Source organism: Triturus cristatus, chromosome 10 (genome assembly GCF_964204655.1).
Source record: "Triturus cristatus chromosome 10, aTriCri1.1, whole genome shotgun sequence".
Classification (NCBI taxonomy): Eukaryota; Metazoa; Chordata; class Amphibia; order Caudata; family Salamandridae; genus Triturus; species Triturus cristatus.
The window spans coordinates 334,249,920-334,269,113 of record NC_140593.1 but is presented as its reverse complement, the minus strand read 5'-3'; the positions used below and the strand labels follow the sequence as shown (position 1 = coordinate 334,269,113).

Below are 19,194 nucleotides of genomic sequence, written 5' to 3'. Positions count from 1 at the left end.
GTCAATAGCGGACCTACCGCATTGGATGAATAAAGGGCCTAGAGCATGCCGACTTTGTGGCAGCAAAAAAAAGGAGCTCATTCATCTAATCTGTATGTGCCCCAAACATTACACAGCACATGTCACTTTACTAATAACAGCCCTTATCGCTAGAGGAATAAGGACATTAGTGCTGCTATAATACAAGGGCCTGATCTGTTAGATTCCCAAATGAACTGCAAGTTGATAAAATATCTCAGAATTCATGATTAGGCTGTGAAAACCACAGCCTCAAAGGAGCACTGATTTTATCTTTTTACTGAAATGGCATCACAATTTAGCACCAACGCCCGAGAAGACAAAAAGCAATATGTAAATTGTACTCTGCACAGAGCACTGTAGCAAGCAGGGCCATGCCTGCGCCATAGCAACAAATGAACATCTAATTCATCCAATTTCTACAATAAACCCTCTTGCTACGAATTTTACACTATACAGTAAGGAAAAAAGGAAGACTGTCAAATTAATTACTCAGTTATGCACACTGAATGTAATATTTAAAAAATCAAAGAATGGAAGAAGTCTGTACTCCAGAGCTCCAGCTATCTTTAGCAATAAAGGCTTGTACATAGTGACCACGATCAACTTGTCCCTGTAGAAACTAATGGTTGACGAAGAGCTCTGCTGACTTGCACATCGAATTAATTATAGAAAAACACACTAAATCAGATTAGGAAAAAACTTTGTTCTGACTTCTGCCTTGACATCCTTGGATTCTATGATCTAAATCATTAACATTATCGGATGTATTCAAACTCTCTGTTCACACCCTAAAATACGAAGTCCTTTTTTAAACTATGAAAATATTTTATATTGTATTTATTTTGTTTCATGCCAAAATTGATACGGTTTTCATTACCTAAACCATAAACAATATACCCACCTACCATTATTACTAATTGCATGCTCAAAAGAAAACAATGATAAATAATTTAATAATATTGATTTTACACAAAAAAAAAATGAATTGACAACAGTTTTATCACAATATTGAGAGGGTCTGTCTGATCAATAAAATAGTTTATCTACCCTATTCCCAAAGCCAATGGCATTATGCAATTCTGCAGCTGCAGCATTTTCTGATTAACTATGATTTTGCCTCAACTCCACCTGCCTCCTAATATGTAGATTACAAAACTGATCAAAAGTAGCTACAAAAGTGATACATGTCATGGGCACGTTGCAAAGGTTAACTGGGCATCTCTCAGTTGCTAATTGATGTATTCAGGAGTTACACTGATACTAATGAGGTCAGATTTTTGCCCAGTCAATATTAATGTGTGCTAAAATGACAACATTGTGAAATGCTGCCACAGAATGAGCGGCATCCTACTGAACAATTTGCATTTTCGTGCTGCATTGTTATTGTACCCACCACATCATTTCACCTTTTCGTGCCACATGATTCCAGTGGCCCTGCCTGGTATTAACTGAATTTACATTCTTTTTGCATAATTTATTTTCTTGAACTTATTGAAAAATACTCAGTAATGGTATGCATTCAATGTATTGTTCTTCCAGTGTATTGTTGTTGTGAGAAGCCCAGCAGATGCCATCGTTGGAAAATATCTTGTGACAGTGAAAACAGGAAAAGGAGTTACATTCACACCCCGAAATAATGCAGTCTACATGTTATTCAACCCCTGGTGCCCAGGTAATTAAACAATTCAAAATGTCCTTCAGTATGCATTCACCTAGTATGCTCTATATTTCAATGGCTTAGGATCCTGACCTATCAAAACATTTCTGGTGCTTCCAATAATGGTTTTCCTTTTGATAGTCATAGATGGTCACCTTAAAAACTATAACAATTCTTAACTCACAATGAAATCTAGCCATTCTTACCAGTTTATTCAAATAAAAATAGAGTTTCTGTATATCACCCCTGTTAAAGACTGACAGCCAGAAAATCTGGCAGATGAAAGGGGAAATTAAATAGTGTACATTGTAATATACTAGGAGAAATTGTATGCCTACAAATGTCTTGAAGTAGTGTGGCTCATACACACATTGTTGAATATTTGTAGTCGTGTCTCTCTCGCCTCAGCTGATAGGTAATATTTACGTGGCATTACTTTGAGCATAAGATTTTTCTCAACCTTCGATCAGTGGGAGGAACCAGTAGGACGATCATTGTCCCTGAATCAGAACCCCCACCAAAATACGCACCCGTGGTCAAGGGTGCACAGCACATCAGATCGAAATGCGGACAAACAGTGTCTAGATGTTCAAACACCACTTTTCAAGAAGGGAAGATGTATATAAATGTACATAGGATTTTCATGTGGAACAGCAGTGGTTCTTAACCTTTTGATATCTTTGGACCCCGCTAAAACACTACTGGAAGTCAGGCACATTGACATTAACTATTTCTATGATTTGGAGCTCAACAAAATACACAAAATACATAAATATGATACAAACACATCCATATTTTGTAAAATATTTATTTAATTCACAAAGTAAAAAAATAGGACAATCAACATATTAAAGGGAAAATTTGTGCTCCTGAAAATGTGTTTCATTTTCTAAAAGACGAAGAGATACCGTAGAGTCTAGCATTTCACTTCTCTCTCTGTTGGCGCATACTAGTGCTTCTACTGAGGACACTGATCGTCCATCTTAGACATTGTTTGCACTACTGTCACAAATTTAGCTGAGGATATCACCTTCATTTTAAACTTTACATTTTGCTTTTGAATACACATATGCTTTATTAATCTGATCATATTGTTTAATTTTATAAACCGTTGTGGACCTCCTGAATTGACACGGCGGATGTCTCTGACACCATGTAAAGAACCACTGAAGTATAGGAATAGACATTTGAGACAATTGAGGCCATAGGTTTTCCGGGGTACACAAAAATGGTTCCCTACTTTTCTTCACAGAACGCATGACATAGAAAAATGACCCATATGTCTCACCAAAGATGTAAAACCAAACAAAATCGTCCACTCATGCCTGAACAAGGAATTGACAGTTAGTGGCAGAGACCCAGCAGGTAACTTTAATAACAGCCAGGCATTTGGCTGAAACCCAATCCACAAATGTTGGTGGAAGTAACATCAGAAGAGCTCTAAACGCAGGAATTGAGTCCATCTGTGCAACACTTGAGGACCACACACCTGTACTTAACCTCAGCTATAAACAAAGAAGATAGAACAAGCACTACATGAAAAGATATTGATGAAATATATAAACAATAATATGAGTAGGAGGTTTGCGCATGAACCAGTGGTGGATCAGTGAAAACTAGTACTGTTTTATGAGCCTTTCATCTCTGGGTACAAACGTTTTGTTTCTAATCTATGTCAAATAATTTAAATGTGTTCCTAGGCAAAATGAAGCTGAATAACCTCAGACCAGCTCCCGATGGGTGTGCTAGGCCCTTTTTTAATAGAAAATCATCACCTCTGCAAAGGTAGATGGCTTATGTCTTAATTACTAGGCTAAGAATATTGGCACGAGTCGAAACCTTTCTGCGAAATCTCAGAAAATTCTTGTTCTTTCATATTATTAAGCGAGACCAAACGTTGAAACACCTCTGGCTGTTGCCACCAATAGCATGGAAAACATTTTGGCATATATGGCATGCAGCAATATTTACCATTCCTCATAAAGAGGCTCCCCTTAGTACACAAACCATGTCAGGCATAAAAGTAGAAATTATTTAGGTTCCAACCCATAAACTGCAATATAAAACCCATCCTAAATAATAAAAGTGCCAGTACCTCTCTATAAAATTCTTTAGATACCTTCACATGGAAAAAATATCATGGAAGAAATACATAAACGTATAGGGGCAGATGGATTTCTTTTCACACATCACTCTTTATGAAAATGCTTACACTTTTGTTAATGACTGATATGGGGCGAATATCCTTCATAAATGGCTAGAGAGTTCGTATTGTTAATCAAGTAGATCAGGTTTTCTGTCCCACCCTGGTACACTTCCTAGTATGACATACATCTCATATTGAGCTTATGAACCCTTCATCACGCTAATGCATATTTTTCATTGCTTGTAATCAAGACAACATAGGTTCCTTCCTCAAACGTATTTTAAATTCTTCCTAATGGAGTAACTACCTCAATTGAACAAATTGAACAACCTTAAGTCAACCTACATGAAAAATTAGATTTCTTTTTTAAAATGCATATGTCGAGATCAAAAATAGATGCTGCAAAAGTCGAGTTCAAAAACAGATGCCGAGAACAGTCTATTTGCATTTTGTAATTCTAAAATGACAATGGTACTTGGGTGAAAAAGAAGGAATTTTCGAGTATTGCTTTGAACTGGCATTGCAAGCATACCTGGATATCTGTAAAGACAAGGTGAGCTAGATGAAGAATACACTATGCTATTTTTAATTATCCTCTTAAACAGTCCAGCATGTGGTTCACACTACATCTATTTTGTGTCTGCATTATGTGTCATTGACCATATGACTATTTCTAGGTCCATTTTAGGAGTTATGACATCTTGATTTTTTTTCTGTGACATTTAGGATAATGTGAAGTTACTTGATATTACATCAAATTCAGTTGTTGGTATCTTGTACGATAAACTAACTTTTACTTTGGATTCCATGTTTACTTCTGATCCTCACAGTAAGTTTTTCAGTCTCATTCCATTTTTATGGACTGCTCTTTTGCCTTCACAGGCCATTTCCACGTGGAAAGGGGGTGGGGAGTTACATTCTGCTACATGCAGTTTGAGATACTTTCAGTAACTCCCAAGTAAGAAAGTGTTCAGCATTAGTTGGTGCAGCCAGTACTGGTATTTATGTGCATCCCTACACAACCAAAATGATATAGAATATTAAGTGAATATGGGCTAAGCTACATCTTCCAGCTTTCTCAAACTATCTTTAAAAGAGTTAACTAGACCACAAGTCTGTTGCAGACCAGTTGTTATTATCTTAAACTCGCAGTAGGGCTAGCATCCTCAATCAAGGACTGCTACTCTTAATACCAGCATAAGCTGCAGCTAGAAAGACCAGCTACTGGCAGATTAGAATGGTGCTGGCACTCCTACTACCACCCAGAAGAAAATGTATCAAACTCAACAGAAGAAGTATAAACTACTTAATCAGTGCTTAAGTTTTGGAGAGAGATATTTCAAAATGTCTCTCCTCAGAATGTAATGGCCACAATTGTATTTTTATTAAAAGATCTAAGAGTGGGGAGGAATTATTTCTGGTTCAGATGGGCATGCAAAGTTTGGCATTGCATGTGACATCATGGAGAATGCACTCACACTCACTTGAAAAGTTGGTGAAACCAGCCCCATCTCACACACCCCACTATTGCTCTGCATCCCGCCACGACTTCTTCCCTCTGGCAAGTTTTCATTTGGATTTCCTTCCAGACGGCGGCCCTTCACGTTTTACCGTAGTGGCTGCCGCGGTCCCCGAGATCATTTCCCCCGGTCGGAGCGTGGAGAGAGAATTGGATTCCAGTATTCAGCCTTCTCTCCCCCTCTCGCGGTCCAGGAGTCGGGATAGCCTTTCCTCCACTGGTGAGTCATTTTGGAGTCTGGGGTCTCCTCCCTACTTTTTAATGGCCGAAGTGTTGTGGGACTGGCGATCACTGACAGAGTCCTCCCTCATGGAGGTGGGAGGTATTCGACGGGATTTTACCACTTGCTGCCTGCCACGTTCATGATGTTGTTTTCGGCGGCTTGGTCTTTGCCTAGCGCCGGACTGCAAAAACTGACTCTTGCTCCCCCATCGCCTTTTGTCTGCTTCCTGTTGAAGATGGTGGGTTTGAGGCAGCCATCTTTACCTCACTTGATGGCATCTCGGTGGCCTGCTTGTCTTCAGCGAGCGATACCATCCCGCTGCGTTGCTGTGCCGTCTCCACAAACCCTCCAGAGGGTGTTTACACCAAACTCTTTTTGGCCTGCCTTCACTTAGGGGCTGGTGGTGATGGACTAGCTCCGGGCGTGCCCTGGTTGGTACAGGTCTGCTGAACTTGAACATTTTCCTTCTGCCTTCTACCTGGTTCCTGATCCCCCTCTGCTCCTTGCGGAGTTCACCTGTGTTTATCCATTTCTCCGCTTCACCTCTCAAATGTTTGACATTGATGTGATTACCTACTTTTATGTTAATTGTGCAACTATTCACGTTCTCAACCTATGTAAAGCACTCTGATATCCCCGGGTCTAGCCAGCACTATATAAAACTCCAAATAAATAAATACATTTAAAAAGCCTGGAGACGTTCTGAGAGCCAGTGAAACCTGGACTGGCGATGTGTTGCCACTGATTGTGAAAGGACTTAGCACCTACTAAATTCTAATGGGCTTCTGCAGAGTGCAGCCATAAACTGTACCCCTGGAGGCAAGTGGATGAGGAGCCACCTCAGGGACTATTGTGGGAATACCTGATGACCCTTAGGAGGACAAGGCAAATGTGCTCACTGAGCAGGTTACTGTTGCGCCTGCCCATGGAAGAGTATAAGCAGAATAAGAAGAAGGAACCTGTGGCAGCAGAAGAGGAGGGTGAATAAGCAGCAATACATTCCATAGGTGGAAGGTGGATTGGAGTGGGAGCCCCCTTAAGAGGTTGTACTAGGAGTAATTGCCTGGTGGGCATACATTCTCAAGAAGGATGAGGTGCAGTGGTCTCTTCTGTGTATGGGAATGAAGGGGGTTCATTTTTAGATAATGTTTGCATGATCTAGAATATGGGCTGAGGGTTCTATGGAGATAAGGTTGGGGAGATCAAGAGCTGCAGGGTGGATGAGGCATTTCTCTCAATGAAACTACAATAAACTTGTTAAAAATCACTACTGGATGCAATACTTTTCTAAATTGGTGACGATCTGCTAATGGATCCCTGTGAAGTCTACCACCTCAACACCTTGCTCAGGCATTTGCTACTCCCAATCAGAGAGACTTTATTCTTTATCGGCGAGCTCCTGGATTTTGTAGTGGTATTTCAGGGCAGAATTCAATGTTAATTTTTTTGGTTGTGTTTTTTTTCACCATCTACTGGAAGCCTCGTACGGCGCATGGTAGGTTGCTCACTGTTGTTAATCAGCTGTGCTAGATCGCCACGAGATAGGCTCGTGGATCCTGGCATGTCTGCTCTGTGATGTAGAACACTACTTCAGAAAGGAGTGCTGTGCACAGATTTAGTTCCAGTAACTTGTAAGGTTCTAGGAGTACCTTTTTATATGAGACATGCAATGAAATGCAAAATTGGATAGATTTATAAGGAAGGTATTATTGAGGAAGTGGAAGCTTCTTAATCGGTATCACCGGTTGTATTGGCTCAAAAAGCTTCCAGCGAGAGTAGATTTTGTGTTGACTTGTGAGGGTTGAATGAAGCTTTGGTTCAGATGTGATACCTAAAGTGGAGGAAATCGCAGCTTGATGGTGCTGCTGTGTTCTCCACTATAGATCTTATGTCGGCATATCACCAAGTCAAATTGGAGAAGCATTCCATGGATCTAACAGCATTCATCAATCCTTTTGGGGGTGTATAGATTCGCTAGGATTTCTTTTGGCCTGACCTCAGCAGCCTCAGGTTTTCAGAAGGCTTTGGAAAAGGCATTGGATGATTTGTCGGGTGTTAAAATTTACCCGGACAATGTGCTTGTATTCAGAGCCACATAGGAAGAGCATGATCTTCTGTTGAAGTTTGTACTTGAAAGTTTCAGGAAAAGAGGTCTTACTCTAAAGGAACCATATAAACTGAACTGTAAGGACATTGTTTATTTAGGCCACAGGTTATCTGAGGGTGGTGAGAAACATAATGAAGAATTAGTCAACATGATAAGCAAATTGGCTGTTCCGGAGTGTAAGGATGACTTGATCAAATGTTTGGGTGTGGGTGAGTACTACAAAAACATAATTCCTCAATTCGGTAGTCGAGCCTTCAATATGTGCAAACTGTTGAAAAAAGGTGTGATGTTTACATGGTCTTTGTAGTGTGGGTTGGAGTTTGAGGACTTAGAAGGTGTCTTGTTTAATGCTCCTTTATTACAAAGCTTCAGTATGAAGGAAAAGTCTGCTTTGATTACGGATGCCAGTGCTAGAGGACTTGGAGCGCTGTTGAAGTAGGGTGGAAGAAATAATGAATGGACGATTTTGTTCATTTCAAGATGTTTGAAACGTGCAGAGTACCAGTATTCAGTGATAGAAAAAGAGGCCCTTTGTGTATATTGTGCCATTAGAAAACTGAAGAAAAGTTTGTGGGCCACCAGATGTTTGGTTAGGTCTGATCATAAACTGCTTACAGAGAGTTTTGTTAAGAAAGACTTGGATGCAGTGTCGAGCAGAATTTGAAAATGGTTAATTTCCTAACAGGATTTTGATTTCCTAGTGGAGTACATTGCAGGTGTGGAAAATCGAGTGGCAGAGTGTCACTCAAGGTTAGTGGGCTCAAAGACATGTGAGTAGGAAGGTGTGGTGGATGATACGTGGGAGTTGGATGAATTTAGTGTTTGCATAGGTTACTGGTGGCATTATAAGTGAAAGTGAGTGGATGGACTATTTATCAAATGACAAGGATTTGAGGGAATTGATCAAAATGATTGAAGGTGGTTGGAAGAAACCTAATACTACTAGTCCAGAATGCCTGAAGTTATAAATGAACTCTCAAAACATAATGGGTTTTTGTGGAGGTTCATTAAATGGTATGTGTGAGGGTCAAATTTGTGGATTTGGCCCATCAAGGACATTTAGGCATCTATAAACCTAAAAAAAGGATGAGAATGATTTTTGGTGGCCTGGCCTGGATGCGCAGGGGGAAAGAGTGATTAGAGATTGTGTGGAGTGTAAAAGTAGTGATAAGGTATGTAAGGCAAGAACACAACCAATGATTATAAGAGAACCACCAGAGGGAACCTGGGTACATGTAGCTCTAGATATTTTGAGTCCTGTCACCAACAAGACTGCTAAATATTATGTGCTAGTAATGATTTACCTGTTTTCCAGGTGCCCCGAGATATGTATTTCTCGAGGAATTGAGACAAGGAATGTGTTGAGGTTTTTAAATGAAGTGTTTGCCATAGAGGGATTCTGGATTTCATCCTAAGTGACAATCTTGTGCAGTTGTTGTTTCAGGAGATTGAATTCTTTTTGACACAAAGAGGAATCCAGCATAAGAAATATGCCCTATATTACCCAGAATTTAAAGGGGTAGTGGAAAAATTTAACAGGATTCTGAAGGAAACCATACAGATTGCTTAGATGCAGGGAAGAGACTGGAGGGAAGAAATTCAGTCAAGGGTGGAGATGTATCATTTAACTCCACATTCCATCATGGGAAGAGTACCGTTTGAGCTCTTTAGAGGGAAGAGGCCTATCTCTCTAATGTGTCTTTCCTGGATTAATCATTTAAATGGGAGCACTTTCAATGAGTTGGATGAGTGAAAAGAGAAGCAGCAGGAAAAGATTGGAGTGAGGAATACATTTCATGACTCTAGACGTTCACTTAGTCGTTTTAAGGTTGCTGTGAGTGACTGTGTGCAGATAAGATTACCACAGGGTTTGGTTAAGTCCTCAAAATTCTCAGCACATCAGAAAGTTGTAAAACATTTTAGGAATGCTGGAAAACTATAGGACAATCGCATATGGAATTTGGCAAACGTATAGTGGCGAATGGTGAGCAGCATAAGGATGAAGTGGAGGATGCTGGGAAGTGTACTGTGGATTTTACTGGGAAGTGCACAAATCTGCATGGAGGAAATTAGGACCGGATTCAAAAGAGCAAAAGGGTTGTGGTACCACCTGATTATTTGAAAGATTATGCAACCAATGAAACAGGGTGTATCGGTTAAATTATAGTTACCAGGGTTGCTGGTTGATTAATAGATTTTGGGATTTGTATTTTATGTTTTGTTGTTCGTTTGTAGTTTATCTTCCTTAAGGTATTGTAATATATGGTCTTTTTTTGTTTTTTCCTATTTATTTCTTTGATGTTTCTAAAAGGGGAAAGATGTGGGGTATCTTGGAATGTTGGGATCTAGAATGTGGGCTGAGGGTTCTATTGAAAGACGGTTGGAGAGATAATTAGCTGCATGGTGGATGGGGTGTTAATCGGCTACTGGATGTTGTACATTTTTATAGTCTATGAGCATAACAGTCCAAATTTTTACTGGGCATCTTGCCATCACCGCCTTTCAGTTCAAATAATCATCTTACTGTCCAGAAGCCCAGTATGCCTGGAGGGAGAGGCAATTCACTTGAGTCCTGAAGAGTAACCAGAGTGACCTGCGACAAAATAACCACATGTGTACGTTTTAAACAAAACAACATATTTTTGGGATAGATGCTACAGTGTTCCTGTTGTTGGATTGACTTCAGGTGAACACAGAAGTTATAGATACACCTTTTGCTCTCCCTGAGTTAGTTTCAATTTGTTTATTTTTTTGCATATGAGCGTTTCAAATGCTTCTATTTCTTTCGTTTTTTAAGTGCTTGTAGACATCTTTCCATTTGTTATATTTATTTTAGCTCGACAGTCCTATCTTTCTTAGTCTATGTAATAACAAATTAGGGACAAAGATCCCTCAAATTGTTTTGAAGTCCTCTAAAATAAAATCTTTTTAGTTCAATAACTAATGCTTCACGAAATTTCACATCTACATATCATTGCTGTAGTATTGTTTCAACTGTTGAGAAGACTAATCATTTTTAATGATCATTATATTTTCTTAAGATGATAATGTCTTCATGCCGGACAATGCTGAGAGAGATGAATATGTTTTATGTGACACTGGATACATATATGTTGGATCGGAGCACAACATAAATGGAAGACCATGGAACTTTGGGCAGGTACTGTAAAACTAAAAGTGTTGTGAATCCTGGTGCAGTCATTAAAGCTGAAGTATTGTTTAGAAAAATATGTACATGGCACATATATTTACCCTGAATTGTTATACTGACCACCATGCCCGAATCCCTTTTCATTGTTGACACCTGAGCAACTTCTGGGACATATGGGTAACGTTTTTTCTTATTACAGCTAAACATATTTATAATTAATAATCTGTTTTCTGAGGACCACTTTTACGTGCTTAAGGGAATTTAAAACGCATTGGCCCTGATTTATGGTGCGAGGAAATCTGTGTTGGTGCATGGCAGCCAAAAGAGCGCCTTAGCATGGAGAGAGAAGAGCGGCGCCACATCTTACCGGATATAGCGCTGTGCTGCTCTCCCATGCATGTTCCACTATTTTTTAGTATACTTGGGTAACTGTTCAACAGTGATTTAATTTTACATTTGATATAGAACCTCGGAAAGTAGTATTAATTAACGTGGGTCTTTGTCTAAAGCCTACTTGGGAAATAATGTCAAATGTACATAGGGTGTAAAATATACGCGGGATGCCGCGCAGTGGGGAGGTAGTGAGCAGCCCGGCAGCAGTGTGCAATTGCCAGGCTTGCACAAATAATTTTTTTAATGTTTTTTAAAATTGGGGGCAGGAGATGGGGAGTTGAAGGAGTGGAGTGCTGAGTTCAAAGAGTGGATGTGGGTGTGGCAGGGTTGACGGTGCAGGGGGTAGAGAAATGCAGAAAGCATAGGGGTAGGTGGGCTGCGAAAGTGGATGGAGGGAGGGTGAGAGGAGTAGAATGAAGACAGCGAGCAAATGGAAAAAATGATTGGCCCAGTAGCAGCGCATAGCTACCGCGCCCTCTCAAAAAGGAAACGTGCATAAAACATGAGGAGGGAGGGGAGAAAGCAAAAAAAAGCCTTCTGCTTCCATAATATGCTAATGTGACTTGAAAATGTAGTCCTTGCACGCCAGCACAGTAAGTCAGCGAATCAAAGTGATGGTAAAGAAGCTATGTTCTGGCAGGGAGGATAAAATAGGAATAGGTGCAAAAGCCACCAATTAAGAAGCAGTTAAAATGGGATAGACTAGGAAGCCAGCAAACTTTGAGCATGGTTGGATCAAAAGCCCACTGATATATATTGTAGATAATAACTTTAGCTGTCCGTTGTCAAAGACCTATTGTCCACAATATATATAAATGGACTTTGGGTCAGCTTTGTCCCCTTTGAAGATAAGTAGAAAAGAGGACTCATTCGAAGCAGATCTCAGTAATTTGCAGAGCACACATTTAGTTCATTTTGGATTTTATAAATCTATGAATGTAGTATAACGGTAATCCATAAACATTGTTATTATTCGTGCAAGCCAGGAAAGGAACTACAGGGGTGGAGAAACATGGACTCTTCATTTCAATCCAAGCATAAATGGCTGCTGTGTTTCCATAATCTGCAGAAACTGAATGATTAATGTTTGTGCAATAATAGGTGTTGTAGCAGACAAGGTTGGAAGTCACTGCCAGCCCAACCATCATACTCTTTTAATTGTACATAGGCCAAGGCATATTGCTGCTTTCTGAGACGAGGCCGTGGGCAAGGAAATATTGAGGGCCATAAAAAGTAAAAATGTTTTATCTATTCTACAGGGAACCAATTTACTAAATTAATTCTGAAAGATTAGGAATGAAGGCATAGAAGATGGAGATGTTTTAAGGCATGTGGGAAACAAACAGCAGCCCACTCACATCCTCATTACAACTGGTTCATTATTTGGGAAATAATACTACATAACACCACATCTGGTAAATACTGATACCTATGGTACAACGTTTACAGCGTGCAGTATCACCACCACCGCATTCCGCACCTCTGTATTGGGCGTGATGCTGTAATACCATACATTTTCTCATGTTCTGACTTGTGAAACAGAATGTCCAGGTGTTTCCACTCACAAATTGTGCCAGGTTTTACCTGTTAATATTTGTGCATGTAAAATGTGCGTATTGTTGCACTATTTGTCTTAGACCTGACATCATTGGTGCGGTTTCCTCTTACTGTTTTGCTTTCTGACCACCTGTTTTGCTGACTTCATTTTTGCTGGCTTTAGGATTCTAGGCACTTTACCATTGCTGACCAGTGCTAAAGTGCAGGTGCTCTGTCTTTAAAAAATGGTAACATAGGCGTATCCAAATTGGATTATTTATTTTACTGATATGTCCCTAGTAAAGTGCACTACATGTGCCCAGCGCCTGTAAATTAAATGCTACTAGTGGGCCTGCACCACTGATTGTGCCACCCACTTCAGTAGCCCTTTAATCATGGCTCAGGTCTGTGTGCGTAGTTTTTAACTGCCATGTCGACCTGGCAAGGTAACCTACTTGCCAGGCCCAAACCTTCCTTTTTAGTACAGATAAGTCACCCGTAAGTTGGATCCCTAAACAGCCCTCAGGGCAGGGTGCGGTGTATCTATAAAGGTAGACATGTACTTTTAAGTTTTACATGTTCAGATAGTGAAAAACTCTCAAATTCGTTTTTCACTACAGCAAGGCCTATCTTGCCCATAGGTTAACATTGGCATTACATTGTTACATTTTATAAGTGTAATTTCAAAAATGGTAAAAGATAGAAATTTGGAGTTTGGTGTCTCTGGACTCACAATTTAAAGTCACAACTTATGGTGAAGTCTGATTTTAAATTATAAGTCTGAAAATGCCACTTTTTAGAAAGTTTGCATTTTCTTACTTTAATCATTCTGTGCCTCTGCCTGTCTCTGACTACACGTCTAAGGGGGGGGAAAGCAGCTGGGCTTTGTGCATCCCCCCTAGAGAGTCACACACAAAGGGAGCCGAGGTGTGACAGTCACATCTTGACGGTCCATCACCAGGATGATGGGCCTTCTTGAGCTAGATTGGGAGGGAGGAGATGACACTTGCACCTGAATATGGCTGTGCCTGTCCCCACACAAAAAGCTGCATACCAAGCTGATTTGAGTCTGGAGACAGGGCAGGAAAGGCAAGGACTTTGTGCACTTTAAAGGCCTTTTGACGTTTCTCCCACTTCAAAGAGACAACTGGGTATAAGAACTGGACCCCTGACACCACCAATTCAGTACACTCTGGACCTAAGGCCACCCTGCCAGGAAGAAGGACTGCTGTGCTGCTGAAAGGACTGACACTCTGCTGGACTCTGCTGGGTTTTCGGAATCCTGCTCTGCTGTGCCTGCCCTGCTGCGTGCTGCCCCCTGCCCGGTGGTGAGAAGGACTCAACCTTAATCTCTACATCCCCAGACCCAAATGATGTGACTCCAAGGGCTTGCTGGCTTGCCTCCTGTTATGAAGTCTCAGAGACATCAAATACTTCTTCTAAATCTGCTTCAGCTGCTGGCCTCTGCCATCTGAGTCCTGCCCTGCCAAGAACTGCCAATTCATTCATGGGCCACCAAAGGAGGTTCTGCTGCTGTTTGTGCAAAAATCCATGCATCGCCTGCCTTGTGTTAGTTGGAACCGACACATTTGCCTTCAACGCTAACGCAGTGCTGCTTGAAAAACTCCACAGCATCGACAGCACAGCTTGACGATGACACAGCACCTTCATTGTAAGGGGTTCAATGCGGGACCAGACTATGAGTCTTGATGATGGCGCCGTATCTTCATCGTAAGAGTTTTGACTACTACACCGGACCCGACAGCGAGGCTCAATGATGACGCAGTGTCTTCATCGTAAGGGGTTTGATGACTATTCAGGACCCAACTCCATGACTCAGATCCGATGGAGTTGCTCTGCAAGGCCGAGACATCCTCTAGAAAGGTACCATTTAAGCGGGCCCTGCATGGTTTCTGGAGCTGACCCATGCTCTATCGCGGTCAGCTTGACTTTTCAGATTTTACCCGATCCAGTGTGACCAGATGTCCCCATTTGGAGATTTATAATTTTAAGCACTCTAATTAAATTTAATCTTTGAGAACTCATAATTCCGGTACTACTTTTTGGATTTTTGTAGTTTTGGTTTTGTATTGTCCGCAAATTAAGCTCTATTTTTCAAACCCTGTGTGGATTATTTTTGTGTGGTGTTTTTACTGTTTTAAGGGTTGCACAAATACTTCACACATTGCCTCTTTAGATAAGGCTGACTGCTCTGTGCCAAGCTACCAGAGGATGAGCACAGGTTAATTTAGGTTGTCTATCTGACTTGCTTTGACTAGGATTATGGTCTCTATTTAGACAGAATGCAAACCTCTGCCAACTAGAGACCCAATTTCTAAGAATTTGTAATCTCATTTTGGGTGTAAACATCTGATTGTACCAGTATGGCCAGATCGTAATGAGGGCCTGAATAGTTTGCTACAGAACCCTCTACAGTTTTCTGCTTTTGCACTTTATGAAGGTCGTTGACCTGCAATTGTGGAAAGAGAGAGAGCTACGGGTGCTCAGTTTTGGTTCCTCCTTTGCCAATAATATGTGCTGCTTACTTCTAACTGGGAAAGAGATAGGTTGCTTGGCTTCGGGGGCACACTGCAGCAGATGGATTATAATGCTGTGCTTGACCTAGCTGCCATTTGGATAACTTCCAGAGGGAGTCGCCCACCCTTGCTTCCCTTAACGCTATGCTTATCCCCAAATGCAGTATTCATCAACTCATTGCTCTCACTCAGACCTGTGCAGTCCCAGGATGTGTGTGTCCTCATCCATGCCGCTTTTCTATTGTTGCAGTACAGTGGTGTTGAACACATATAGGAATTTAGCTGGGACCTACAATGTCCACCTTGGTCCATAGGTCAGTGTGAAATAGAAAAATAAATGTTACACAGTCAATTCACAGTTTACATGTGAAACTGTAGAAACAAACTAGTTCCTACGCAAGTGCTATCCATGAAGGTGATGTGAAGGTCCAGCTCATTTGGGGGTTCCTGTCTGCCAAACTATGCCGCCTTATTCAGAGGAAGGAAGTCCAATCACTGAGAGGCATGCTGAAGATGGCGCGATCTCATGAAATTTCCCACATCAGGGCAACCCAATGAAAACATTGTTTAAATCAGTCTCCATTACAGAGGAGCCACCAGACATGGGGCAAAGAATTGTGGCATTCTTATATAGAAAACCTTGTTGGCCGGTATGAAGGGCAGGTATGGAAGAAGCAAACAAGGGTGTTGATAATGCTGATGCATGTTTCATCATGAATTAGGCTGTCTAGCAAGCTAGCACATATATGTGGCATGTGGCAAGAATGTCTCTGAGGATGAAGAATACATGTGAGAAAAAGGAGGAAGAAACCATTCATCTCAGAATGTGCAACATCGAACAAAGCTGGTATACTGCCCTCATCCTCAATGTCAGTGACAGGCAGTTTGAGAATATATTTGTGAGTGATTATTAATGCTGGGTATGACATTTAGCTCACAAGATGCTTTTATTTGTATTCTCGGGATCTGAACCTTACTCCCTCCCATGGATCAAAAATTGAATCCTTTAATTACAGGAGCATCAGTTTGAGTTGAAGCATGTGCCAGGAGAAGACAATTAATTACCCTATCTGTTCAGACTTCTCAAGTTAGAAACAGAGGCCGAATGCAAAGAAGATTAAGAGTCTGATAAGCACATACAGTGGCCTACTGGAAGCACAATTAAGTTGAATGGGATGCTTGATGTCACTGCTCAAGAAGAGTACCTACAGCCGTTGATGGCTGCTCTCAGAGCAAGCCAATGGATAAACATCCTCCAGGAGAATCACATAGTACTTGAGTGAACTACAGGCCCTAGTAAATATCAGACAGTAGCCATTAATGTCTTCAGAGATGCTTAAGCAAAGGGGCTATCACATTCTAAAATATTCATTGGAGAGAACCACTTACCTAGCACATATCAGCCACAAAGAGACAATGATAACCGAGAATCAGAGTCAAGGCTGGGTTCCTGGGGATTAAAGCATTTGGGTTGAGGGTATCACTAGGTGCCTTTCAAGAAAATGCAAAGTTAAGTAGTAACCTCAATAGAAGACAGCTGTGGATCAATACGCACAAGTTGCTCCATTATCCTGACATTAGATTCATAATGCTGACTTTGTTAGAAACAGTTCTTCCAACACTAGAAAATCGGTTGGTCATGCATGGCTTTCATGAGAAAGAGAACTACAGAGGTATCTGAAGACCCTGGGCATAAACATTATCAGTTTATACAGTGAAGAGCAACATTTCATGTTTAGCCTACAGAAGAGCAAATGATAACCATGATATGGACCCTGCATCAGTTCCTAAGAGAGTACTGGAATATACAATACTACTTGTTTAGATGTAGGTCAGTGACTGTGCTACAGGATCTATCCAAAGCATGGGTTGTACTCTGTCATTAAATATAGGTTACCACAAGTGCTGGGGACCCTTGACTTCTAAAACAGAATGACCTAGTGTGGATGAGGGATCAATACCTAAGATGTAAAGTCAGAATTCTTTTTAAACCATGTCCATTGTGAATAATAAATAAACAAGGCACCAAAGTAACAGCTGCCAGGAACAACACCATCATTAATTGAAACATATCTGTGTTTACAAATTAAAGAAAAGAAGCGATCAGATGAAGAAGTTCAAGACTCTGAAGACTCTCATCACCACACCACAACAGATCAGAGCAGACGGCATGGTGGTGAAATGGTTCACATCTTTCTTTCACAAACGTTCACAACAAATCAAAATGAACAATGCAACTTCTGATACCTCTACTATAGCCGAAGGTGTCCCTCAGGGATCAGTCCTCTCACCTGCTCTCTTCAATATCTACATGGAGCTCCTCACTACCATAATCAATCAAACCAACATCACCTACCACCTCTATGCAGACGACCTCCAGCTCTACCTGGAAGTCTCCTCCCCAGAAGACATACGCTGTCTTAACGATACTCTAAAAAAAATCCAAAACTGGCTATCACGCAACCACTTAAAACTTAACCAAGACAAGATGGAAATCCTTCTCCTCTCAAACAATGGACAAACCCACAGGCCCAAGAATGGAATAAGCTTATGGACTCGCGAAACTTAGACCGAACACTGGCCTGCTCCGCCAAGTCACTGGGTATCTTACCGGACCCTAACCTGAACATGAGCTCACACATTAAGGCTTCCGCAGGGAGTGCCCATTACAAAAAATTAAACTGTTCAACAAAATCAAGCCCTTCCTCCCGCCTAATGATCTCAAGACTGCAACGCAAGCCCTGGTTCTATCCAGACTAGACTACGGTAATGCTACCCTCACAGGCACAGCAAAATCCCACCTAGCCCCCTTGCGAACCATTCTAAACGCAGCAGCAAGGATGGTCACTGGTGCTAAAAGGCACTATCATAGCTCCCCCTCCCTTAAAGAGCTCAAATGACTCCCTATTGAAACTCGCTGCCAGTTCAAAACTGCCTGTCTCACCCACAAAGTACTTCACACTGGTAAACCAGTCTACCTGGCAGCCAAGCTCACCAAGGCAGCCCAGGCAAGAAACCTAAGGAGCACCAACAACCTACTTCTCATTCCCCCAAAGAGGCGTAAACAAAAAGCCCTTGCTTTCTCCTTCTCGGGCAATGCCCCCAAAATCTGGAACCCCCTACCAGCAGATCTCAAAGCTAACCCCTCCTTCGTGACCTTAAAAAAAACCTCAAGTATCTCCTCCTCACTCGGCACCTTTAACCTTCGGATCAATACACCGTTAGCTACCATCTCATTTTGATACTTATTTGATATGTGTCTGTTCTTTCTTATTTCCTGTGAACTTGTTGTAAAGCGCTCTGATACCCTTGGGTCCTGTTAGCGCTATATAAAACTCTCTAAATCTCTAAATAGTAAAGCTGGGAATGCGTCAGAACCCTACTTTTATTTCTCCCCTTGGGAATATGCCATCAATGGTTGTTTTTCTGCAGGAGGCTGTCCCTTCCTGCTCAAAAACAATCATTCCCACAACTCAGGCACCCTTGCAACATGACGCAAGGGTTCTTGCGCTGGTGAATGGCAGCCAATTGTGCACCAGGGAAATCACACAGATGTGTTGTATTGTTGTTAATAAAACGCATCCCTCTGCTTTTAAAATGATGCGGCTCGGTGCAGCAAAATGGTTTAAGGCGTCACTCTGATTCATTTTTGGGTAAATTAGGTCCCCGGAAGTATACAACAGTTTTCACACTACACTCTCTCCTGTAACCCCATTGAGTTTTATCTCACTATAATTCCAGTGATTACATCCACATCATCTACCATATTATCCATTTTCATATTTCTTTTTCTGAATTGGAAGATGGTTGTTACTTACCAAGCTTACTCATGTACATATCTCTCCTTTGCTATTTCTTATGGTTTATTTTTTGTTTTGTTTTTGGGTTGTATGGCTTCTATTTG

At 41.1% G+C, this 19,194-nt stretch overlaps 1 protein-coding gene across 1 annotated transcript in view; it reads left to right on the top strand.

Moving 5' to 3' along the window:
* The window catches only part of TGM4 (transglutaminase 4), a 185,259-nt gene that overhangs the window by 66,120 nt on the left and 99,945 nt on the right, over positions 1–19,194 (top strand). Inside the window, exons 4-5 of the mRNA XM_085631544.1 lie at positions 1,561–1,693; positions 10,715–10,833. Of these exons, the coding sequence (XP_085487670.1) occupies positions 1,561–1,693; positions 10,715–10,833 (252 nt within the window). The remainder of the gene's footprint in view (positions 1–1,560; positions 1,694–10,714; positions 10,834–19,194) is intronic.